This window comes from Pyxicephalus adspersus, unplaced genomic scaffold, assembly GCF_032062135.1.
Source record: "Pyxicephalus adspersus unplaced genomic scaffold, UCB_Pads_2.0 Sca12, whole genome shotgun sequence".
NCBI lineage: Eukaryota > Metazoa > Chordata > Amphibia > Anura > Pyxicephalidae > Pyxicephalus > Pyxicephalus adspersus.
Window position 1 is genome coordinate 1 of NW_027317019.1, and position 27,053 is coordinate 27,053.

Below are 27,053 nucleotides of genomic sequence, written 5' to 3' on the forward strand. Positions count from 1 at the left end.
CTTCTCCAGCAGGGTAGGACAAAATGGTTTCATTTTCCATTGTTGATGGACTATATCAAATTATGCTGCAGAACAGGAAGAGTGTGAAGTGAGACAGGATACCTGAAACATGCTGCCAAAACCCAAACTGCAATCTTCTGAACATTTTTCTAATATCCCTGTACTCACATACTGGGTAACACAAAAGCTATGTATACACATCAGATAATTGTTGCCCAAGAAAGAACAGTTGTGCTCATCTCGGGAAAAAATCTAGGCTGTGTGCAGGAATCCCCTGATACTGTTCATCAAACCAACCCAGAAAGTCCTGCAATGCCAGAATCTTCTCGCTTCTCCTTTCTCTATTCTGTGGATTTGTTCTTTTCCTACATGCAGCTATAAAAGTCTTATTTCAATCATTAGATTACAGTCATTATGGGTGGGGGGAGCAGTTCAGCCATAAGGAAGCAAAATAAGAAATGTTAAATTGACACTCTAAAATTAATAGGAAACCATTGGGTGATCTTGGTGGACTAAAGTCTGTACTTTCATACTGTTAAAGGCCAGTGTTAAGACCTTTCTAAGAATACGTGTTGCTTGGCTGTCCCTGTCTTATATACTTATATACTGTCTAGGTCACAGGCCTGCAACAAACCTGCAGAATAAACAGAGTGAATGTTGGTTTTTTATTTCTACAGGAATTATCAGCACGGCTGCTGTCTATTGAAAGTGACAAAGACCTAATAACCGTGACTTTCCGAACATTTGAAGAGATTTGGAAATTCTCCACTTATTACTCACTTGGTACTTATGTCTTCCTTATATTTATTTTATCACCCTGATTAATGTAAAACACAAAGTACATATTGTTAAGTGGTTGGGAGGAGCTGCAGCGGAAGGAGCTTTTGGGGTTGCCTGAAGTTCATTCTGGAAGATCTGGGGACAGGAAAGTTGTCCCACCTGCCCTCCCATTTTATTTACATTTTCCTATATGGAGGGGTCTTTCTGTAATGTCACATTAGTTAAGCAGTTTACGGGTCTTTGGGATCATTGGAATTGTGGATAAAGGTATATAAATTGAAGAAGGGTCTATCAAACAGTATAGTGCTCCTCGTTTGGTGTCGGTGGCTTACTGGCAGGGGTGTAGTGGGGCGAGCAATGTTGCCCATTTTCTTTTTCGGGAATGGGCAACATTGATCTACCATGGACACACAGACATGAGTCGTTTCAGCGCCATGGCTAGTACCCTGCCCCCTCTTCTGTTTTTACGACTACATCTCTGCTTACTGGGGACTTAGTCCTTTGGTGGGACAGAAATGGTCGGCTGGAGCTATTTAGGGCAAGGATGGGTACAAGGATGGAACTTAGTCAAGCCTCTTTAGGCTAGAAGAAACTAAAGACTCCCTCCTGTTTTATATATAAGACAATACCCATTTTGTTGCATTATGTCATGATGTTAATTTAATTTAGTTTTTGAGGTTTGTTAAGTAAAAGGCTGCTGTAGCCTTTTCAATTCATGTCACAATGTCTTTGTGCTTTTTGGGGAGGAGGCACTGATAAAGTCAGGCATGGTAGATATGCTGCTTTATCAAACAGTATTTGAAACCATGCAATAAACCAGTAAATCAATATGTATAACATTATGCTGTAACTTGTTGCAGTGACAGGTCACCATTGCCTATTACACATATGTGTTGGTAACACAAGAAACTATGGCCCTGACTTATTAACGTTCTCCAAGGCTGGGGAGCATACACTTTCATCAGTGAAGCTGGGTGATCCAGCAAACCTGAAATCGATCTGGTCCAGGATTGAAAAAAAATGCTAACAAATAGCTAATAACTTTTAGGAAACCCATTCCAGGTTTGCTGGATTACCCAGCTTCACTGATGAAAGTGTATTCTTTCCAGCCTTGGAGAACTTTAGTAAATCAGGGCCTAAGACAAAAGACCTGAAGTTCCTTTGGCTTTCCAAGGTATAGTCCACCAGCATGTTGTGGATCTGCTGTGAGACTTCCATGCCTACCAGGAAATGTCTGTACAATATGTTCTACTTTTAACAGGCACATCTACATTCTAAACAGCTCTCCTTTGAAATCCCTAAATGCTTTTTTCTTACATATATTTTCTGGCACTAAAGCCTCAATCCGAATAAAACAGACTAGAGTCTTTGCCTTTGTTAGAAAGATGCTAAAATCTATATAAAACACTTAGCTTGTTTCATGCTCCATTAATACAGGCTTCTTGAATCACTGTATGGAGAACATATTTTTAGACCAGACTTTTTGGCTGGCCTCGTTAGAAGATGAAGATGCTGGAATTCAAGTTCTGGTTAATGAGGAGTCACTAAACCACATTTATAAATGTCTACTTATGGAAGAAGGTTGGTAAAATATATTTGTTCATGATTTTTCAATGCAGTAAGGATTGTTTATCCTATCCACGTGTCAATGGAATTTCATATAACAGATCCCATGTATACAAAAATGTTCCCCATTAATATGCTCTCATCTATTACTGTCTGTGTGCCAGAGGATCATCACTGTAACAAGGCTCATCGACAAAGGGTGGGGAACCAGGAAATAAACTGGGAGTACCGGTTTCCTTATCACTCTTCACCTAAAAGCAAAGTATTTGTGTTTTAAACTATCAATTTAGAAATAATAATAAACAGTGAAATGCATGCAACCAGCATGGATAGGCATTCATTCTATGTCTGGCTATAGAAGTCCACCACATATAATCTGGTAATCTGGTGTATTGGAAGCACCGTGCCTAGTAGCAGAGTAATAAGGTGCATATAGTGCAATACATATATTGTGTATTGTACTTTGTTTAAATCAAGATTGACTATCTCTGAAGAGATGTGATATATAAATACAGCCTAGATTCCAAACTGTACTCCTCCTCAAAATAAATATATCAAATTTTAACCTTTTATCATTTTTCTTTTCTTCAGGGATGTTTTTTGCCCTTGGCTCTGACAAGTGTATAGGACAAGCCACTTTGGTTGACAACAAAGTTCAGATTATTCATGCCAGTCCGGTGGCCCAGCGGCACACAGCAGGGTTGACCCAGACGGATTCCCCCCCTAGTGATGTCAAGGGACCTCTCCCCGAAGCTGAACTGCTCTGTCCATTTCATCAGTAGGTAGCTGACTTCATTCGTTCCTTTCTACTGGTATGTTGGGAATAGTACTGACTTACTCAGAGTTATGCTAACCTTAATATAAATATATAAGTAAGTATAATAAACCATGGATTTCAGTCTGTTTAAGGCACACTTAACCAAAATGTAGTTTGTAAAATTAAATTACTAATATGTAATTTATGTTAATATGTATGTGTGCCTTTGGGTGCTACCAATAAATTACACACTATATAGATTGCAGGCAGGACAGCTCTTTGTTTGATGGATTCCTACTGTTTGATGGTGGCTACAGCAGCATTGTTGCCCCAGTTTTTTGTTGAATATTAATTTATTCTTTTGTTTTGTTAAAGGTGGTTCTTGAGAACAAATGTAGGTTCAGACCTTGTCAATTTTGGAAAATCAGAGTTAAGAAATCAAATAGGTAAGCGCATTTACTTTTTTTGCACATAATGGTTAAAGCACAACTATACTCAATATTGAGCAAGGTAATTTGTAATTCCAATCAGGTTGATAATTTTTTAGGAGCAAACTATAAAAATATATCAAAAATATCTGTATACACGTAGAGCAAACTGGTAGAAAAATTTCTCTTTTTTAACACAAATATGTTTGCACTACAGTCGCTTCCTTTGAATTCACCCAATAGGAGGGTCAGTGGAATGGGACTATTGACACCCAACATAGGAAGCTAGCTTTTATTTCCCATTTGTCATCCTTGCATTTGAGTGGAAATGACATTAGGAAATGAACCAGTATTGGTAAAATTATATAAATCATTTGAAAAAAATTGCTTTAAATTATTTCTGAATTTTGCTTTTAGAAATGCTGTCAGTCATATGTTTCTATAACTATTTTCTATAATTGCTAAAGGAATCAAATATCTCACTGAAATGTAAATATCAAACAAACCATTAACCAAAATCTATGTTGCTGTCCTTTCCCTCACTCTCCCTTTTCTTCATAGCTAGTTCAGAGGCTGCCCAAAACTAGCAATACTAGCCGATGCACACTAAAGTACTTGCATATTGTAAAAAAAGCAGTAAAAACACTTTAAAGCAATTCCTCATACTTCTCTGTAACTAGTATTGTGGAGAGAAGTACATTACTAATTACACAACACAGTTACTAAAGTTTAGTTTTTACATTTTTATGAGAGAAGATCCTCTAATGTAACCATCCAGCAGGTGTTTCTAATCCAAGCTTTTCCAACCTATTTCAACCTGTGGCCAAACTGCATACTTTACCACTCAAAAGACCAAAATACAAAATATAGTGGAAGGCGAAGAGTTAAACTGAATCAGAACCTGCTTGATGTATTTACCCCTCAAACATGCCATAACACCTATGGGCCATTACCCGGCCCCGTAAGGTAATTTGCTTGACAGTGGCAATAGATCTGCACTTGATAACACAACAGTGCACTGCTCATTGTTGTAATTTTGGATGATACCATTTGTCAGAACCTGGCAGATGAAACAAGTAATGGAGAACTTCCTGTTCTAACTCTCTTTACAAGTCAGAACAAACAGCTAGTGATCAGTCGTGGTTGTAAGCAAACCTAGCAAGGTGGCTTGCTGGTCCATAACCTGACCCACAATCATAATGTTGGACAAGCCCATTGTAAGTTGTTAGAAACTTACAAAAACTGTAGAGTTTTGTTGTGATTTTTGGAATGAATGAATGACTTCACATTAAAAGTAGCTAGAGAGGTCAATGATGACTTGCTTTAAAGCTTGTTTATTGTTTAAGAGCATATAAATTGTTTATTAGCAATATCTAAACACAACTGCACCTTAGGTGAATCATTTTGTTGAGAATAAAGCAATTATCTCTACTTTAATTATATGCACGGTTTGAGCAATATTCTATGATTTGAGCAAATCTCATGTCATTACCGTCTCATGTTTATTGGAAACACACCTGCATTCCATTTATTTCCATTTACTTGAGTGGGTGGATGTACCCTCTTATGTGATCAGTCGCAATACAGCAACACCAGAAAGTGGGAATAAATGTGGACAGTCACAAAAACAGGAAATTACAGGAACTTATTTTGTGTTTGATTAGCTGTAGGTTGGACGGAAGCTATAGTAAATTACGATAGTGATGTCCCGGATGAGATGTCCCATCAAAATGGAGATATTATTGAGACGGTCAGCACGTACATAGAATGCATGGAGTGGTTTGTAGGAAGAAATATGACCTCTGGTTGTGTGGGCTTTGTAAGAACCAGAAATGTCAGACCTTACACATCGGATAATGGGTAAGTGAAGCTGCATGTTCATTTTTTATTATCACTGGAGCTTCTTTAAGCTCAGATCTAAAGCTAAAACATTTGGTGGGATTTATGGATAGGGAACTTATGGGATTTATGGATAGGTTTTGGATTTCCTGTCCTATGGGTACACCGTCTTTAAAAAAAGGAAAGAAAGGAAATCTTAGGCAGCCGTCAATGTGAATAGAACAAGTGTTTCCCCTGGGAGATTCCTCCTGTTCTAGTGACAACCTAAAAAATGTGGGTTTCACATCAGATTCTCTCTGAATGGCACTGGTCACCAGGGCACATAGACAGGCTAAAGCAGACTAGTGGAAGAACAAAACAAACAAACAACAAAACTGGACATTGGCTTTTAAACTTTCCATTCTCTAAGACTGGCATTAGATACACTTAAATAATGTAAAGTAATTATTATGAAAACTATCTATTGGAACTATTTTTGTACTTTGTTCATTACATTACTCTGTTGTACTTTCTAATTACCCAGGCAAGAAAGCTCATCTCCTTTTGTATGTGAAGACATAATCTGTACAAGGAATACAGAAGATTTTGATTTTGGAGCTGCTAAGGCATTGCTGCTTAGGATATCCCATTCCGATGTCTGCCATATTTATAAATTAGGTAAATAAATAGCAGGAATAAAATAAGAACTGATCATTGCTTAAGCATCTGGGACATGACAAAATAACGTAACATATATTAAGGGGCATTTACTAAATTGTAAATTACATTACCAGTTTAGGCATAGCTAAGTGCAATGCACTAACCACAACAGCTAGTGTGTAAACTGAATCTTCCACTTGTACACTAACCATATTCTGCCACCCAAATACAATGATGAGTATATACATCTGCCCAGTCCTAGGCAGGCTGTGCAATAGGGAACCTTATTCATCTGCAAATGAGAGATCTGTTTTCATTGACTAATTTGATAAGCTTCACTTTGAACTTCTGGTGGTTAAATATTGAGCCTAACTCAATTTTATTCTTCTTTGTTTTTGCTATTCCCAGATGAATTTGAGGACATAAAAGTTTACAAAAATAAAGGTAAGTACTGATTTATCCTTAATTATTTTTGAAAGTTCTATTTGTAAATTTCCACATCTGATAAAGCAAAAGCACTTCTTCTACATGTGGTATTTTATTGTCCACAACCACTGAAGCTGCATTGCAGAATCACGGTATGAATAACATGCAATATAAATGTGTAAAGAATGTGCTAGATTTTTATTAAAACTTTCAGTGCATTATTATAGTGTGAATACTCATGTATAGGATTTCTAGTTCAGTCAACCTTGCAATTTTGTAGAACTTTGGTTAACTAAAGAATAAAGGCTAAAGAAAGGCCCGAAGATGATGAGGGAGGAGGCTAGTAAAAGGTTAAGAGAAAGGAGTTAACTGGGTGTGGGGATTGGAAAGTTTGAGGTAAGGGGGTGGCAGATAAGAAGGGTTAAATTAGGAAGAAACAGGAAGTAGGCAGCATTTAGAGAAGAAAAGAGGAATTGTGGGCTTCCCACCCACTGGCCATTCTTTTGGGTTGGGAGAGAAAGAGATGGGATGTTAGGGGGGTGGCGGTTAAGGTCCATGGGGGAATCTTGGGAGTGGTGTTTGTCAAGTGACAAGAGCTATCTCAGGTGTGGTATCTCCTAGTGGACGGTAATGGACCCATCCCCCTGTATGGCGGAGGCTGCAAGTGAAGCGGCGTTCTCGAGCCAGTAGGTGAAGTTGAGGCTGGGAACAAAAAAATGGGGGAGCAGACCTCTTAAGGGTATGTGAAGTGGGTGTTGCCTTCGAGGACCTACAACCTGAGAAGAGTATAGGAAGGTTAAATTTAAGGTTAATTTGCAGACCTAGATCTGAAACTTTCTTTCTAAGAAGGAACTAAATTAGGTGCGTGGTGAGGTTCTGCCATAATCACCAAAAATGCACAGAATACTTGCACATTATGGCAGAGACTCACCTGTGTGCAGGTATCGCTGTATACAGCTGCCCTGCAATGACAGGTCTTCGCTGGTGGCTCTATGTTGGACTTCCGGGAGCACGGCAATCCTCTCTGTCCATTGGATGGCTGTTAGTAATATTACATTGTCGCTGGTGGCTGGCACTGTGTGTGGGACCAGTTTGAATGGATTAGTAGGGACTGCCCAGAGAAGGATCACTTTGATGTAGTTGGACAGCTTGAAGATGTAGTGTAATATAGTACTAAAAATTTCTATTTAATGAAAACACGTGCAAGAAATATGTAATGATGTATAGCACTGTACAGAAGCCTAATCTAAAATTTCCAACCGTTGTAAAGTGGATGAACATTTACTTTGGATACTATCTGCAATTGTTCTCTCTTTCAAACATGCTTAACCAAAAAAAATAAAATCAGCCAATATCTAACTTGCATGTATACATCAGTGCATTATTATTTATTTTCTTCTGTTTACAGTAATTTCAGAAGAACACCATGCAGTATTAAATGATGACAGTGAAAACATAAAAGAAACTTTAAAAGATTTTTTAATGAAATCCAACATTTCTTCAGAAGAAATTACAGATTTTGAAGAAAACAATACTGATTCTACTGAAGTCCAGACCACCTGTGACAAAAGTGAGGATACAAGTTTCTGTATTTGTGAAGAGCAGTATGAATGGTTGCAGTCATTACTTCAGTTTCTAAATAGTGGAACATATCTTCCAGACTTCAAAAAGCTTTATGATGTATCCTATTCATTTCTAAATAGCCTGTTTCATGGATATGGAGAAGAAGAAGATCTGGTCTGTTATCTCAGTACAGCACGAGAAGCAGCAAAAAAAGCCAACATGACCTGGGCTCTGGCAAGACTTTGTTATCTCCTAGGCAGACTTTGTACCAGAAAGCACAAGTTCTCACAGGCAAGAGTTTACTTTGAAGAAGCACTTGGGGTCTTAAATGGGGATTTTTCAGACATTTTCCTCTTTACTGCAATCCATGTGAACTTAAATGCCATATATTTGAAACAAAAATCCAAAGAGAAAAGTATGCAAATAATGGACAAGTCTTCATCCCTTATCCTTGGATTGCAAAACTGTATTAGTAATACCGACATGGAACTTGTAGTTCTCAAACATGCCCTTAAAAAGGCAATACTAGGCCAAGATCAGAAAAGTGAAAGAAATGTTTGCTTCCTTTTAGCTAAAACATTCACCAGTTTAAGACGATATGATGAAGCTCTTCCCTACATAGAGCGACTACAAGTTTTAAAGAACATTACAGCCTTAAGTCATTGTTCTTCATCAAGATATCACTTCCAACTTGCTGACATATACAGTCATAAGTGCCTACCACATTTAACCTTGAGCTGTGTTAAGTTGGCTTCTCAGACCTCATGTAGCCTAATGGACTCCTTAAGAAGTGTTGATTTCATCCTCAAAAACACTTCTAAGCTTTGTGGAATGAAGAGACCTAGAAATAAGACCTTTCCAACTCAGATTGCCTACCACTTGAAATGTGCCTTGGCAGCAGTGTTCACCAAAGAAGAACAAGAATTATGAACTTTCATGTACCTAAGTATAGCTGAGCTTTGTACTGCTCACCAACTGTATAAGGAAGCTCGATCTTACATCATGAAGGCTGTGAACGCTGGTGTTAATAGGCAGCAGGTGGTGGAGATTTGGGTCTTCGTTGCCCGTCTATATATGCTTGATGGACACAGAAATGAAGCTCTAGATTTACTAAACTTCATGGTGTCACTTTCAGGTTGCACACAATGCCAGTTGGGCATTATGCACAATCTCATTGCTATTGCACAACGACAAGGAGGTGTTTTTAAAGATGCTGCTAAACATTACTACAAAGCTCTTCAGATCTCGAAGGATTCAGGCAACTTCCACAATCAGGCAGTGGTGTTGGCGAACCTTGGCACACTATGTTTACATCTAAAAGCTGGAATTATGGCGGAACATTTCTTGATTAAATCTCTATCTATTTACTCCAGTATCCCATATGTGGATAGCAGAGCTGATTTTGTTCATGTTTTGATGGTCCTTGGTCACCATTACATTGCTGTAGACCAGAAGGAAACAGGAAGACTTTATTATGAATGGGCTTTACTCGTAGCAATTGAAGCAAAGAATTTGCAAGGTAAGTTATGGTGCTGGATAAAATGGTACAACCATCTAATTATCTTTTTATAACAAGCAAAGTATGCATGCTCTTTACTCACAATTATGCATGGATTGCATTGTAAATGTTTACATGCCCATATAGGCCACTTTTATTGTGCTATCCATTATACAAGAGTTCATGTTGCACTACAACATATTTATCAAAAAACACATGTACTTTATTGCAACAATTTGTCATGTTATGTTCCAAACTGAGCCAGGATATGATAAGGCCCAAGAATGACAATCTCCTACCAGGCATTGCATGCTTTGCCACACAGGTATCTCTTTGTATTCTAGACTGTATACCTGTGAGCTAAGCTTAGCTTACTATCATCAGAATATACAGTCATCATAAAGGTTAATGTACACATTGGGCTTGATTTACTAAAGCTCTCCAAGGCCGGAGCGGATACACTTTTATCAGTAAAGCTGGGTGATCAAGCAAACCTGGAATGGATTTCTTAAATGTCATTTGCTGTTAGTTATCAAATGTTTTCAATCCTGAATCAGATCCATTACAGGTTTGCTGGATCACTGCTGGATGTGTAAACATTCTACCAATGTGTGCGTATATGCAATATTGTGTGTACACAGCTAGGCACACTATATCATTATTCCCTTGGCATGAGCAACCATGCCTTAGATCAACCTTTGTCAACTTTTTTACTGCTGAAGAACGCTAGAAATAATTTTCAGGGCTCAGGGTAGCCCTACCAAAACCAATTTCCTGGGGGATCAATAGGAAAAGATTTTAAAATTTGTTGGCAAGAGGAAGGCATGCCCCCCTTCACAGTGATGGCCAGAATAACACCTTTTTAGCCACCTAAAACATCATTAGTATCATGCATCTGGCTCTATCAAGTGCTGTTAGCCTCAGAACTATGCAAGCATCATCAAATGGAAGGTCAACCAGCTACAGTTTAAGGGACCTCTAGTAACTTCTGGAGGAACCCTGGTTCAGAATGGCTGCTCTATATCTTTCACAATCCTTGCAATGCTCCTGTGAAAAGGTGATGCCATGTTGTTCATGATTTTTCAATGCAGTAAGGATTGTTTATCCTATCCACGTGTCAATGGAATTTCATATAACAGATCCCATGTATACAAAAATGTTCCCCATTAATATGCTCTCATCTATTACTGTCTGTGTGCCAGAGGATCATCACTGTAACAAGGCTCATCGACAAAGGGTGGGGAACCAGGAAATAAACTGGGAGTACCGGTTTCCTTATCACTCTTCACCTAAAAGCAAAGTATTTGTGTTTTAAACTATCAATTTAGAAATAATAATAAACAGTGAAATGCATGCAACCAGCATGGATAGGCATTCATTCTATGTCTGGCTATAGAAGTCCACCACCCATAATCTGGTAATCTGGTGTATTGGAAGCACCGTGCCTAGTAGCAGAGTAATAAGGTGCATATAGTGCAATACATATATTGTGTATTGTACTTTGTTTAAATCAAGATTGACTATCTCTGAAGAGATGTGATATACAAATACAGCCTAGATTCCAAACTGTACTCCTCCTCAAAATAAATATATCAAATTTTAACCTTTTATCATTTTTCTTTTCTTCAGGGATGTTTTTTGCCCTTGGCTCTGACAAGTGTATAGGACAAGCCACTTTGGTTGACAACAAAGTTCAGATTATTCATGCCAGTCCGGTGGCCCAGCGGCACACAGCAGGGTTGACCCAGACGGATTCCCCCCCTAGTGATGTCAAGGGACCTCTCCCCGAAGCTGAACTGCTCTGTCCATTTCATCAGTAGGTAGCTGACTTCGTTCGTTCCTTTCTACTGGTATGTTGGGAATAGTACTGACTTACTCAGAGTTATGCTAACCTTAATATAAATATATAAGTAAGTATAATAAACCATGGATTTCAGTCTGTTTAAGGCACACTTAACCAAAATGTAGTTTGTAAAATTAAATTACTAATATGTAATTTATGTTAATATATGTATGTGTGCCTTTGGGTGCTACCAATAAATTACACACTATATAGATTGCAGGCAGGACAGCTCTTTGTTTGATGGATTCCTACTGTTTGATGGTGGCTACAGCAGCATTGTTGCCCCAGTTTTTTGTTGAATATTAATTTATTCTTTTGTTTTGTTAAAGGTGGTTCTTGAGAACAAATGTAGGTTCAGACCTTGTCAATTTTGGAAAATCAGAGTTAAGAAATCAAATAGGTAAGCGCATTTACTTTTTTTGCACATAATGGTTAAAGCACAACTATACTCAATATTGAGCAAGGTAATTTGTAATTCCAATCAGGTTGATAATTTTTTAGGAGCAAACTATAAAAATATATCAAAAATATCTGTATACACGTAGAGCAAACTGGTAGAAAAATTTCTCTTTTTTAACACAAATATGTTTGCACTACAGTCGCTTCCTTTGAATTCACCCAATAGGAGGGTCAGTGGAATGGGACTATTGACACCCAACATAGGAAGCTAGCTTTTATTTCCCATTTGTCATCCTTGCATTTGAGTGGAAATGACATTAGGAAATGAACCAGTATTGGTAAAATTATATAAATCATTTGAAAAAAATTGCTTTAAATTATTTCTGAATTTTGCTTTTAGAAATGCTGTCAGTCATATGTTTCTATAACTATTTTCTATAATTGCTAAAGGAATCAAATATCTCACTGAAATGTAAATATCAAACAAACCATTAACCAAAATCTATGTTGCTGTCCTTTCCCTCACTCTCCCTTTTCTTCATAGCTAGTTCAGAGGCTGCCCAAAACTAGCAATACTAGCCGATGCACACTAAAGTACTTGCATATTGTAAAAAAAGCAGTAAAAACACTTTAAAGCAATTCCTCATACTTCTCTGTAACTAGTATTGTGGAGAGAAGTACATTACTAATTACACAACACAGTTACTAAAGTTTAGTTTTTACATTTTTATGAGAGTAGATCCTCTAATGTAACCATCCAGCAGGTGTTTCTAATCCAAGCTTTTCCAACCTATTTCAACCTGTGGCCAAACTGCATACTTTACCACTCAAAAGACCAAAATACAAAATATAGTGGAAGGCGAAGAGTTAAACTGAATCAGAACCTGCTTGATGTATTTACCCCTCAAACATGCCATAACACCTATGGGCCATTACCCGGCCCCGTAAGGTAATTTGCTTGACAGTGGCAATAGATCTGCACTTGATAACACAACAGTGCACTGCTCATTGTTGTAAATTTGGATGATACCATTTGTCAGAACCTGGCAGATGAAACAAGTAATGGAGAACTTCCTGTTCTAACTCTCTTTACAAGTCAGAACAAACAGCTAGTGATCAGTCGTGGTTGTAAGCAAACCTAGCAAGGTGGCTTGCTGGTCCATAACCTGACCCACAATCATAATGTTGGACAAGCCCATTGTAAGTTGTTAGAAACTTACAAAAACTGTAGAGTTTTGTTGTGATTTTTGGAATGAATGAATGACTTCACATTAAAAGTAGCTAGAGAGGTCAATGATGACTTGCTTTAAAGCTTGTTTATTGTTTAAGAGCATATAAATTGTTTATTAGCAATATCTAAACACAACTGCACTTTGGGTGAATAGCTTTGTTGAGAATAAAGCAATTATCTCTACTTTAATTATATGCACGGTTTGAGCAATATTCTATGATTTGAGCAAATCTCATGTCATTACCGTCTCATGTTTATTGGAAACACACCTGCATTCCATTTATTTCCATTTACTTGAGTGGGTGGATGTACCCTCTTATGTGATCAGTCGCAATACAGCAACACCAGAAAGTGGGAATAAATGTGGACAGTCACAAAAACAGGAAATTACAGGAACTTATTTTGTGTTTGATTAGCTGTAGGTTGGACGGAAGCTATAGTAAATTACGATAGTGATGTCCCGGATGAGATGTCCCATCAAAATGGAGATATTATTGAGACGGTCAGCACGTACATAGAATGCATGGAGTGGTTTGTAGGAAGAAATATGACCTCTGGTTGTGTGGGCTTTGTAAGAACCAGAAATGTCAGACCTTACACATCGGATAATGGGTAAGTGAAGCTGCATGTTCATTTTTTATTATCACTGGAGCTTCTTTAAGCTCAGATCTAAAGCTAAAACATTTGGTGGGATTTATGGATAGGGAACTTATGGGATTTATGGATAGGTTTTGGATTTCCTGTCCTATGGGTACACCGTCTTTAAAAAAAGGAAAGAAAGGAAATCTTAGGCAGCCGTCAATGTGAATAGAACAAGTGTTTCCCCTGGGAGATTCCTCCTGTTCTAGTGACAACCTAAAAAATGTGGGTTTCACATCAGATTCTCTCTGAATGGCACTGGTCACCAGGGCACATAGACAGGCTAAAGCAGACTAGTGGAAGAACAAAACAAACAAACAACAAAACTGGACATTGGCTTTTAAACTTTCCATTCTCTAAGACTGGCATTAGATACACTTAAATAATGTAAAGTAATTATTATGAAAACTATCTATTGGAACTATTTTTGTACTTTGTTCATTACATTACTCTGTTGTACTTTCTAATTACCCAGGCAAGAAAGCTCATCTCCTTTTGTATGTGAAGACATAATCTGTACAAGGAATACAGAAGATTTTGATTTTGGAGCTGCTAAGGCATTGCTGCTTAGGATATCCCATTCCGATGTCTGCCATATTTATAAATTAGGTAAATAAATAGCAGGAATAAAATAAGAACTGATCATTGCTTAAGCATCTGGGACATGACAAAATAACGTAACATATATTAAGGGGCATTTACTAAATTGTAAATTACATTACCAGTTTAGGCATAGCTAAGTGCAATGCACTAACCACAACAGCTAGTGTGTAAACTGAATCTTCCACTTGTACACTAACCATATTCTGCCACCCAAATACAATGATGAGTATATACATCTGCCCAGTCCTAGGCAGGCTGTGCAATAGGGAACCTTATTCATCTGCAAATGAGAGATCTGTTTTCATTGACTAATTTGATAAGCTTCACTTTGAACTTCTGGTGGTTAAATATTGAGCCTAACTCAATTTTATTCTTCTTTGTTTTTGCTATTCCCAGATGAATTTGAGGACATAAAAGTTTACAAAAATAAAGGTAAGTACTGATTTATCCTTAATTATTTTTGAAAGTTCTATTTGTAAATTTCCACATCTGATAAAGCAAAAGCACTTCTTCTACATGTGGTATTTTATTGTCCACAACCACTGAAGCTGCATTGCAGAATCACGGTATGAATAACATGCAATATAAATGTGTAAAGAATGTGCTAGATTTTTATTAAAACTTTCAGTGCATTATTATAGTGTGAATACTCATGTATAGGATTTCTAGTTCAGTCAACCTTGCAATTTTGTAGAACTTTGGTTAACTAAAGAATAAAGGCTAAAGAAAGGCCCGAAGATGATGAGGGAGGAGGCTAGTAAAAGGTTAAGAGAAAGGAGTTAACTGGGTGTGGGGATTGGAAAGTTTGAGGTAAGGGGGTGGCAGATAAGAAGGGTTAAATTAGGAAGAAACAGGAAGTAGGCAGCATTTAGAGAAGAAAAGAGGAATTGTGGGCTTCCCACCCACTGGCCATTCTTTTGGGTTGGGAGAGAAAGAGATGGGATGTTAGGGGGGTGGCGGTTAAGGTCCATGGGGGAATCTTGGGAGTGGTGTTTGTCAAGTGACAAGAGCTATCTCAGGTGTGGTATCTCCTAGTGGACGGTAATGGACCCATCCCCCTGTATGGCGGAGGCTGCAAGTGAAGCGGCGTTCTCGAGCCAGTAGGTGAAGTTGAGGCTGGGAACAAAAAAATGGGGGAGCAGACCTCTTAAGGGTATGTGAAGTGGGTGTTGCCTTCGAGGACCTACAACCTGAGAAGAGTATAGGAAGGTTAAATTTAAGGTTAATTTGCAGACCTAGATCTGAAACTTTCTTTCTAAGAAGGAACTAAATTAGGTGCGTGGTGAGGTTCTGCCATAATCACCAAAAATGCACAGAATACTTGCACATTATGGCAGAGACTCACCTGTGTGCAGGTATCGCTGTATACAGCTGCCCTGCAATGACAGGTCTTCGCTGGTGGCTCTATGTTGGACTTCCGGGAGCACGGCAATCCTCTCTGTCCATTGGATGGCTGTTAGTAATATTACATTGTCGCTGGTGGCTGGCACTGTGTGTGGGACCAGTTTGAATGGATTAGTAGGGACTGCCCAGAGAAGGATCACTTTGATGTAGTTGGACAGCTTGAAGATGTAGTGTAATATAGTACTAAAAATTTCTATTTAATGAAAACACGTGCAAGAAATATGTAATGATGTATAGCACTGTACAGAAGCCTAATCTAAAATTTCCAACCGTTGTAAAGTGGATGAACATTTACTTTGGATACTATCTGCAATTGTTCTCTCTTTCAAACATGCTTAACCAAAAAAAATAAAATCAGCCAATATCTAACTTGCATGTATACATCAGTGCATTATTATTTATTTTCTTCTGTTTACAGTAATTTCAGAAGAACACCATGCAGTATTAAATGATGACAGTGAAAACATAAAAGAAACTTTAAAAGATTTTTTAAAGAAATCCAACATTTCTTCAGAAGAAATTACAGATTTTGAAGAAAACAATACTGATTCTACTGAAGTCCAGACCACCTGTGACAAAAGTGAGGATACAAGTTTCTGTATTTGTGAAGAGCAGTATGAATGGTTGCAGTCATTACTTCAGTTTCTAAATAGTGGAACATATCTTCCAGACTTCAAAAAGCTTTATGATGTATCCTATTCATTTCTAAATAGCCTGTTTCATGGATATGGAGAAGAAGAAGATCTGGTCTGTTATCTCAGTACAGCACGAGAAGCAGCAAAAAAAGCCAACATGACCTGGGCTCTGGCAAGACTTTGTTATCTCCTAGGCAGACTTTGTACCAGAAAGCACAAGTTCTCACAGGCAAGAGTTTACTTTGAAGAAGCACTTGGGGTCTTAAATGGGGATTTTTCAGACATTTTCCTCTTTACTGCAATCCATGTGAACTTAAATGCCATATATTTGAAACAAAAATCCAAAGAGAAAAGTATGCAAATAATGGACAAGTCTTCATCCCTTATCCTTGGATTGCAAAACTGTATTAGTAATACCGACATGGAACTTGTAGTTCTCAAACATGCCCTTAAAAAGGCAATACTAGGCCAAGATCAGAAAAGTGAAAGAAATGTTTGCTTCCTTTTAGCTAAAACATTCACCAGTTTAAGACGATATGATGAAGCTCTTCCCTACATAGAGCGACTACAAGTTTTAAAGAACATTACAGCCTTAAGTCATTGTTCTTCATCAAGATATCACTTCCAACTTGCTGACATATACAGTCATAAGTGCCTACCACATTTAACCTTGAGCTGTGTTAAGTTGGCTTCTCAGACCTCATGTAGCCTAATGGACTCTTTAAGAAGTGTTGATTTCATCCTCAAAAACACTTCTAAGCTTTGTGGAATGAAGAGACCTAGAAATAAGACCTTTCCAACTCAGATTGCCTACCACTTGAAATGTGCCTTGGCAGCAGTGTTCACCAAAGAAGAACAAGAATTATGGACTTTCATGTACCTAAGTATAGCTGAGCTTTGTACTGCTCACCAACTGTATAAGGAAGCTCGATCTTACATCATGAAGGCTGTGAACGCTGGTGTTAATAGGCAGCAGGTGGTGGAGATTTGGGTCTTAGTTGCCCGTCTATATATGCTTGATGGACACAGAAATGAAGCTCTAGATTTACTAAACTTCATGGTGTCACTTTCAGGTTGCACACAATGCCAGTTGGGCATTATGCACAATCTCATTGCTATTGCACAACGACAAGGAGGTGTTTTTAAAGATGCTGCTAAACATTACTACAAAGCTCTTCAGATCTCGAAGGATTCAGGCAACTTCCACAATCAGGCAGTGGTGTTGGCGAACCTTGGCACACTATGTTTACATCTAAAAGCTGGAATTATGGCGGAACATTTCTTGATTAAATCTCTATCTATTTACTCCAGTATCCCATATGTGGATAGCAGAGCTGATTTTGTTCATGTTTTGATGGTCCTTGGTCACCATTACATTGCTGTAGACCAGAAGGAAACAGGAAGACTTTATTATGAATGGGCTTTACTCGTAGCAATTGAAGCAAAGAATTTGCAAGGTAAGTTATGGTGCTGGATAAAATGGTACAACCATCTAATTATCTTTTTATAACAAGCAAAGTATGCATGCTCTTTACTCACAATTATGCATGGATTGCATTGTAAATGTTTACATGCCCATATAGGCCACTTTTATTGTGCTATCCATTATACAAGAGTTCATGTTGCACTACAACATATTTATCAAAAAACACATGTACTTTATTGCAACAATTTGTCATGTTATGTTCCAAACTGAGCCAGGATATGATAAGGCCCAAGAATGACAATCTCCTACCAGGCATTGCATGCTTTGCCACACAGGTATCTCTTTGTATTCTAGACTGTATACCTGTGAGCTAAGCTTAGCTTACTATCATCAGAATATACAGTCATCATAAAGGTTAATGTACACATTGGGCTTGATTTACTAAAGCTCTCCAAGGCCGGAGCGGATACACTTTTATCAGTAAAGCTGGGTGATCAAGCAAACCTGGAATGGATTTCTTAAATGTCATTTGCTGTTAGTTATCAAATGTTTTCAATCCTGAATCAGATCCATTACAGGTTTGCTGGATCACTGCTGGATGTGTAAACATTCTACCAATGTGTGCGTATATGCAATATTGTGTGTACACAGCTAGGCACACTATATCATTATTCCCTTGGCATGAGCAACCATGCCTTAGATCAACCTTTGTCAACTTTTTTACTGCTGAAGAACGCTAGAAATAATTTTCAGGGCTCAGGGTAGCCCTACCAAAACCAATTTCCTGGGGGATCAATAGGAAAAGATTTTAAAATTTGTTGGCAAGAGGAAGGCATGCCCCCCTTCACAGTGATGGCCAGAATAACACCTTTTTAGCCACCTAAAACATCATTAGTATCATGCATCTGGCTCTATCAAGTGCTGTTAGCCTCAGAACTATGCAAGCATCATCAAATGGAAGGTCAACCAGCTACAGTTTAAGGGACCTCTAGTAACTTCTGGAGGAACCCTGGTTCAGAATGGCTGCTCTATATCTTTCACAATCCTTGCAATGCTCCTGTGAAAAGGTGATGCCATGTGTTCCCTCCACCAGGAGATGACAAACCTAGTGACACATTTGCATTATGATTGTAAAGTTTGAGTTGTAAACTTCTGGCATGCCCAATCACAGGTTCAAATTAAGTGTTGTAAGATTACTGGCAACCCAAGAATATGACATAGCAGTGGTTCAATATTCCTAGGAACTTTCAGGTCTTGAAACATCAATGTGAGCACTTAGCTATACTGCCAATATGTGTTGCAGATTTCTGCAATGTGAAAACAGGGAGCGTTTAAACTCTAAGATTCTGACTAACGAAAGAAAATCATAAAGCTGTGAAAACATAAAATAAAAAGGGAGAATAACGAGTAGCAGTTTTATCACCTATTATACGGCACTCAAGCGTTTAATGCTCCATATTGTTAAATGTAACAATTACTTCTCATTTTACTCTACATTTGCTTTCAGGGTAGTGTTCTGCATTCATTAAGTTTAATTGTCTAAAGAATGTAGGGAATCGGTACTTACTTTTGGTATACCCAAATCATCGAAGAAGCAAAGATATATATTACTCGGTTCAACTGCTCTTAGAAAATAAAGACTGTACCTATTCTGAATTTACTGCTTCAGTAAAAGGTGCACAAAATATAAATACTGGTAAGAAGTTACCTTTATTAGGGCCTGTATTGATGGGCATCAATGTGCAAAAGCAATGTGGTATTTAAGTTAGTTTATAAACCAGCAAGTGGATTGAATGATGCTGGGATTACTGCTGGAAAAGGATCTACGTGGGTCTGTAAGGGACAGTGGCAGAAATATGTATATGTATATGTATATGAAATATGAATATTGCAGTAAAAATGCAATGTAGTGTGAGGGTGGATGCATCAATTATCTGATCCTTCTTATTTATGGCCATATTAAAATGTCATCATGAGCTGCTGAGCTTTGTAAAATAAGACTTTTTCAGGAAAGAAGTTAAGAGTGGCCTCTTAAACATCTAAGCCTAGATTGCCACATGTTAGCTGGAAATATAAATATAGAACATTTAAAGAAAAAAACACAAAACAGCTAGATTATAAAGTCTATAGTTCCAGGAAAATTAATAAAGCAGAAGCAGGGAGATCCTTGCACTGCAGGTCCCTGGGTACAGTTTTCTCTCCAACACGGAGAACACAGAGCACCTTAGTAATAATGTCACTACAACTATTGTGAGATTTACATTCAGAGATCCAAAGTCTCAGATGGTTACACATTTTAAATAATCAGTTATATATTACTTGGTTCAACTGCTCGTTTAAAGATACTACTTAAGTACAATTAGCGTTTTTAGATGTTACCTATAGAAAGCTAATATGATTTTTCATCTTTTCCCAGGCATATCAGGCATATCTTCATTCTTTACAATGATAATTGCGTAATTGGTTTGAGATGGAGAATTTATAAATAACATCATTATTCACTTGAAGTATTTAATGCAAAATTATTGTTTAAGGGGAAGTAGGTGGGGAGAAGATGTGCCCCCAGGACCTGCTAGACCAGAAGGACGACGGGGGACGACGGAGCAAGGTAAGTGGGGTTTGTCTAGAGTGACTCGGGATTACCGCTTTTTGCAAGTAAAATCCACCACGAGTCGCTCTTGGGATTACCGCTAGGGGGGTTAAACTCCAAAAACTATGAAATAACTACCAAAACATTTGTAGATGTAGGCTATCTAGATCCTATATCTCTAGATGGGAAAAATAAGTAGTTAATTAGATACATTTGATATAGCAATCCCCCAATCCCTTTTAATAAAGCCATTCCATAAATTAATCATATTGTCAATATTTTATGTTTTCCTTTGGACAGGTCAGCTTCATGCAATCCAACTTCTATGTCAGTTCTACAACACATGTGTGGTTAATGAGGCTCAGTGCATCATTTACAATGAATACCAGTTGTCCTTAGCCAAGAAATTGGCAGACAAAGTATTGGAAGGTCAAGTGCTTGAAACCATCAGTCAGCTGTACTTATCTTTAGGTACTGAAAGGTGAGATGACATTTAAAAATGTGTGTTATTTCCTGAGATATGGTTTGGGCATTGATTTCATAATGTACATTAATTTCCGTTATGAGCTTTTAATCACTATCATAGTGTTAGTGATAGTAAACTTGTAGTGCAAAGTCTGCTTAAACACTAAAAGTTATCCAATTCCAGTTTAGATTTTGTTTGTGCTAAATTCCAGTACTAATTCATGAACATTGCTTGTTTTAGAGCCTGCAAGTCAGCCCTAGAATACACCAAAAGGAGTCTGGGTATTTTTATTGACCTTCAAGCCAAAGAAAAGGAAGCCTACGCATGGTTAATGGCTGGGAAGATTTATTATATTCTGGGTCAGAATGAGCTGGTTGAACTGTATATTCAGGTATACAAACTCTTATAGGTAGATAGACAAATGTCTTTATTTGCTTCACTGTTTATCAATAAGTCACAGAGTATCTGTTTTAGATTATTTTTGGATATAACCTCAGATCAACAAAGATATGGATTTTACAGTAACTCATTGCAATCAAATAGATACCAGTTAAAATAGGATCAAATCAGTGGAAAGGAAATTAAATCTGGTCCCTGCAGGCTACTTTACTTTGCTTAATACCCCAATATTGTATACTTCTAACCCTTCCTGTTATTAAAGCTTATTAGACAATAAAGCAGATAAGTAAAGAACTGAGCCTTAAAAAAGGAAAAACAAAGTAGTCAAGTATACCCAATGGAAAGTTAAATGCTTCTTCTAGAACAGTAATGCAAAATAAGCCTAGTCCTATATATTGCTGTGCAGTACTGTTGAGGGTAAATGATTGACAGCAAAAAAACCCTTCATTTGAGACAAAGACTACAGCCAATCCAAAAATGTAGCTTCTGTTAAGGGTTAATGATAAAAGGGTGTCCACCCCTTGGCTTCTTGCAACTTTTATCAGTCTAAGTTACTATAGCCTGTAACAAAAGTGAATAAATGAAAGACACAAAGGCAGGAGTAATTAGGGAATACGTGTTGTCTAATGGTTAGGACATTGCACAGGAGGAAATTGCTGTTTGCTACTATAAGTATAGAAGACCTTATTACCCCTCCTAGTAATGTGTGCACCCCAGCCTTACAGTGGTAATATACAATGTTTATGCCTATGCAGAAATGTGCAGTTTCTGGATAACTTGTGATTAGTTCTGTTGGCTACTCCTTATAACACATTTTTTAATCTGGTATTGTTTTCTTTCTAGGTAGCTCAGAATGTAGCTCTGTGTACTGGAGACCCAAATCTAGGAATGGCACTTTATGAAGCTTGTGGAGACATATTCTTCAATGGGACCACTGACAAAGACAAGGCTGTGTCCTTTTATAGGGTACAGTATGATATTTCTTTAGTATCCTTTCTTTTTCTATAGTATTTTGCTTTCTTCAAACATGTTCCAAGCATTTTGTTTGCAGGAAACTTATAGAATTCAGTTGTATTGGCCAACCAAGGCTTCCCCTGAAGCAAAGCCTAAAATTGAGTGTACATAAACATACCTTACCTTGGTTAAAGCAGAGACTTAGGAATGAATAGGGGGGTTGCTAGGAATCCTTGGATGCCATAGCAAATTTTTGGTTTTTCCCCCCTTTTTTAGTGCTTCTATTTAGAATGCTCCTACTATAGTGCTCTGCTTTACCTTACAGCGCCATTGTTATGGTAACTTACCTTATTCTGCACCATATTAAGGTCCTTAGTTCCTTGCAGAACTAGCAGTGGAGCATGATAGAGGTAAGAATTATATTTACCTTCTCCATATCTTTTTAATGCCACAAACCTCTGAGTACTGAGTCTCCTGCAAATCCTCTGATTCCTGCAGAGCTCTGTGGGGGATGCAAAATATTCAATGTCCCAGCACCCATGCTATCCCGTAGCTCCAGAGCAACCTGCACTCTTACAAAAATGAATGGACAAACATAATACTTTTTTTATTTGTTTTACAATTTTTTTTAATTTGTCTAAAAGTTTTACTTTGTAGTAGGACATAACTAGAAGAGATGCGGCAGGAGCGACTGAGCAACAACTAAAAGGGCCAATTTGGCTACTAACTACCCCCCAGCCTAAAGCGTTCACTTTCCACTTAATTTCCCCCTTCCCAGCAAACTCTAAACACCTGACCGAAGCTTTCTAACCACAGTGGCTGATGTTTAGGAATAATATGAAACTATTTTTGCAACAAACGTCCTGTACAAGTAGCCTAAAAGCCCATTGAAACAGAAATCCCTACAAAGTTTCGGATCCATGTTTTCTTTGCTATATTTGCAAACAGCATGGGGGTCTTTTTATAAAGTGATGAATCTGACATTCACCAAACACTCTCTGGTGGAGAATCCCATGTATTTTCAATAGTAGTGGTTCATTCACCTTTAGGGAGTTGGGAGAATTCCTAGTCTCTTTAGAATTGAAAAAGAATAAAAATATTGACCAGTCTATTTTTATATTTTATCATAAGATAAATCCCACATTTTTACCAATGCCCTGTTTTTTTCAAAGACTTATTTGGCTTTATACATTGTGTTTTTCATTCTATGTTGTAGGATTGCGCCCTTCCACTTGCTGTGAAGACAGGGAATGAGAAAGCTGAACTTCGGCTCTGCAATAAACTCACCGGCTTATTGATGAGCATTAAAGAATACGGAGAGGCACTGGACTATGCCAAAACGACATTAGCACTAAGTGTAAATCTAGGTAAACACGTGTCCCTTCTTCAATAATAGTTATATCTCACAGAACTGAGCAAACACACTGCTATAATAAAAAGAACTGGTAACCCGATTTTGGCTTTTAATCCTTCAGAAAAAAAGACACCACAAGATGCCCACAATCCCCTTTATTACCCATAAAAGCCCCTTATGTGCCCCTCTCTGATTTAAAATCATTGTGTTAAAGGGACTTGGCTTTCAAAGCTTCATGGTTTTAATAACTCACATTCTTCTTTCCAAGAACTGTGGGTTGCTGGTTTATTAAGGATTTTTACTTTCTTAATCTTTTAGCCAGCATGATGCATATTTGTTTTTACCTAATCTTCTAATGAACATTCTGTTTTCTAGGTAATCAGCTGAATGAGCGAGTGGCTTATCACAGACTGGCTGGAATCTATAGCCACCTGAATCAGTGTGAACTGGCTGAACATTTCTACCTGAAGGCCCTATCCCTCTGCTCATCTCCTCTAGAGCTGGAAGAAGAGACCATCTACTACATGAAGGTTTACCTCATCCTGGGGGACATCATATTCTATCACCTTAAGGTAACATATAAGAACCAACCTAAAAATGTTTTTGATTTAAAGTCCAGTTAAAGTTCCAATCCTTAAAATGTTATGATTGGCAAGTGAAGGGGGGGTGTAGGAACATGTCCCATGTACTATTTTTGCCAAGTGTCTTCTAGAAAAGTATGAAGACTCCTACAATGACCTGGATGGAGAGGTCTGAATTATAACAAAGTGTTGGAGAATAAACTACTATAAGGAAATATGGTGAAAATATTATTAATAAGGTGAAGAGATAGGTGAGACCTTCGCCTTGCCTGCCGCCTGCCCTGACCTCGGCCACTCCAGCTACCTTGACTCTCTGTTTTCCAGCCTCATCACCATTCCGAAGCTGGATCTGTGTCACCCCCTGGTGGGGAGAGCCTGGGGGCCGCGACCTAATGTTCCTTTTGAAGCAAAAAAGTCTGGTGGTCACTAGGGTCACTGGCCCATCACTCTTTGCAGGGTGCGCTGGTGAAGATCGAGGGTCACTCAGATTCCATGCCTCAGGTAATTCTGTCACCTGCCAAGGGGAAGGCAACCTGTAACATGGCCATTGAGAAGAATGTCACCCTTAAAAACAAAAAAGTCATTAGTATCAGTGGTAATTGACCAGCTAGGCACAAATTGCTATTTTCTAGGAACTTCTCAAAACCTCTGGAGGAACCCCAGGGTTCAAAGAAACCCTGGTTGTGCCTTAGACTATGCTAGGGAAATTAGATCATGTGTTCCACTGAAGAACAAGTTATGACATGACTATGGACATACCTAATATGGAAATGCATTATAATATTTAATGCACACAAAAACCAATATTCTACCATTCTATAACATTTTCCATTCTGTATTTCAGGATCCATACGATGCAGCTGGATATTATCACCTTGCTCTGGCGGCTGCAATGGATTTAGGCAACAAGAAGTTTCAGCTAAAAATTTACACCCAGCTCGCTATTATCTATCACAATTTTCTGGTGGACAGAGAGAAATCACTTTTCTTTTATCAGAAAGCCAGGACTATTGCCACAGAAATGAATGTACGAAGGATTAACCTTTCCCCTGCACAGTATTATCAGAATCCACCATAAAAGTCGACGAGTGAAAAAAAAAGGTTGTTATTTAATGTATGTAAAATCAATGATGTTCAGATATTAGTCAACTGATACAACAGCATGCAATAGGTAGATTGAAGTAAGCTAGTATTGTGATTGGTTGGATCGTGGTAATGAAAGTTAGGGTTTGCTTCAATTCACAAAAGGTGCTACTGTGGGCTTTTTTTATTTTTCTTTAAGAAAAAGTACATCATTTATAATAACAAGACTTAAACAATTCCTAGGAAAGAAATAGTTTAAACTTACAAAACAACAAAGTCACTCACATTTTTGAGCCTCTTTTGTTCCTTTTGAGTTTACCACTCGGACACCAGTCAATTTTGTTTCTGTTTCCTTTTCTTCATGGCTTTCTGAGATACACAAGGCTAAAAGAAGGGATCTTACCAATGCAATGAGTATCACTTCTTAGGCAATTGTCACCAGAACATACCTAACTATTGAACAACCTGAAGATTTCCCCCTACCTTACCTTAAAGCAGAGCTAATGTTCCACTTTAAAGAAGTCTCAATCAGGCAGGTAATTATTGCAGAAACGGATAGGGGATGTACTGTCTGCAATAATCCCTCCTACCTGTCAGATTGCTCCGGCAGAGCAGGTAATCCCTGCATGTGTCAGGAATATAAACTCCCACGAATCTGTTAAATCATCCCAGCTCGGCCAAAGATTGTTAGCAGGAAAAGAAGATGGTGGCTGCAAGGGAACAGAAAAAGGTGAGTATAGCAGTTTTAGTTCCAATTTAACATCCTATGACAACCCTAACATTTTGAACTTCCTATCATTCTCTGTTAAGGTGACTGTAGTCACCAGGACACAAGGAGAGGGTATTTTTAATTTTACCCACTTTGAAACTTAAAAAAAACTAAATAATACATTTGAGTTTTAGGAAATGATCATACACCTAAAATAAAGACGGTACAGTGTATTTTCAAATTGTAAAATTAGTATTGGTAAAAATGGTATTATTCACCTAATACTACGGGAGAAATATATCAGTATTCAAAACGTTGACCAAATTATGTCTATGTTCCCTGCAAGCATCAAACATTTGATTTATACGCAATACTGGATCTTAAGAAAGCAAAGTTTATTGTCAAAGATAGTAGGTTTACTGTCATTTTCTTTTTATATGGGGTTTTATGGTCGTATAAAGTGGAACTAAACCCTTTAAAAAATAGTGATAAGGCAATGTCCCTTCTGCAATAAAATAACCTTACGTGCCTGATTGCAATTTTTTCAATATACCCCTTTCCATCACAGGCAGCTGCCATCTTCTTCCTGCTTCTCTTCCTTGTTTCATGCTGCACATGCTCTTTGACAGATCACAGCAATCAGGCAGGTATGTTTTATTGCAGAAGGCACATCACCTGTCCCTTTCTGTAATAAAACCCAGACTGATAGCAGATTTTAGTTACTGTAATATGTCCTGAAATTGGTTGGGTATAGTTTACTGCACAATATTGATATTTACATATTTTTTTAAATAAGCCTTTAAGTCCTAAAATTTATTGTGTGAAAATGTTATTTTATATTGTACATTTTCGAACAAATGTTTTATCTTGTATATTTACAGTATCTAACGATCTCTTTTAACAATTATGAAATAAATATTATGTTCTCTGAAGAATATATCTTTATTACAAAACAAATACTTTGTTGCATTTATTGAGCTACTCATTTTCAAATAAAAAGAAAGTTTTCAATTGTGCCTGAAGCCTAGCTATGGATAGAAAGTATTAGGTATCCGTGATCCTGTGCTGTAAGACTCCACAGTCTATCATGTCCTGTTCATTCCCTCCATTGCTTGCAGCAGCAGAGGTGATCAAACAATTAGCTCTCTGTCCTCTGCTTTGCAGCATCCCCAGTTTCCCTTTAGCTTTGCATGTGCCTATCTGGGCATCCCCTTTCCATTGTGTCCCCTGTGCTGTTTTGT

The 27,053-nt window shown here is 37.8% G+C and overlaps 2 protein-coding genes across 3 annotated transcripts; both read left to right on the forward strand.

Moving 5' to 3' along the window:
• Positions 1 to 677: 677 nt before the first annotated feature.
• On the forward strand, positions 678 to 10,530 carry LOC140344784 (SH3 domain and tetratricopeptide repeat-containing protein 1-like; the record flags this gene model as incomplete). The annotated part of the gene is given in 8 exon segments (XM_072431992.1): positions 678 to 783; positions 2,218 to 2,361; positions 2,938 to 3,124; positions 3,479 to 3,549; positions 5,196 to 5,391; positions 5,894 to 6,027; positions 6,418 to 6,453; positions 7,844 to 10,530. Coding segments are annotated over 8 exon segments (1,959 nt in total), but the record flags the coding sequence as incomplete, so codon positions are not given.
• A 576-nt stretch (positions 10,531 to 11,106) lies between these two features.
• SH3TC1 (SH3 domain and tetratricopeptide repeats 1) lies at positions 11,107 to 26,769 on the forward strand. 2 transcript variants are annotated; one of them, XM_072431994.1, is made up of 12 exons: positions 11,107 to 11,312; positions 11,669 to 11,739; positions 13,386 to 13,581; positions 14,084 to 14,217; positions 14,608 to 14,643; positions 16,034 to 17,707; positions 20,567 to 20,747; positions 20,973 to 21,123; positions 21,975 to 22,097; positions 23,302 to 23,452; positions 23,815 to 24,011; positions 24,865 to 26,769. In XM_072431994.1, the coding sequence occupies exons 1-12, from the start codon at positions 11,128 to 11,130 to the stop codon at positions 25,096 to 25,098; spliced, it is 3,333 nt and encodes a 1,110-aa protein (XP_072288095.1). In that variant the 5' UTR covers positions 11,107 to 11,127; the 3' UTR covers positions 25,099 to 26,769. The 2 variants fall into 2 exon arrangements, with proteins under 2 accessions (XP_072288095.1, XP_072288096.1); XM_072431995.1 differs by having other exon boundaries at positions 11,127 to 11,316.
• The last annotated feature ends 284 nt before the right edge of the window (positions 26,770 to 27,053 follow it).

Excerpts from the sequence above, each read along its gene's own strand:
- SH3TC1 (XM_072431994.1), top strand. The coding sequence starts at position 11,128 with ATGTTTTTTGCCCTTGGCTCTGACAAGTGTATAGGACAAGCCACTTTG. Across the intron at positions 11,313-11,668 it reads CTGCTCTGTCCATTTCATCA|GTGGTTCTTGAGAACAAATG; the intron begins GTAGGTAGCTGA and ends GTTTTGTTAAAG. Across the intron at positions 13,582-14,083 it reads CCTTACACATCGGATAATGG|GCAAGAAAGCTCATCTCCTT; the intron begins GTAAGTGAAGCT and ends CTAATTACCCAG.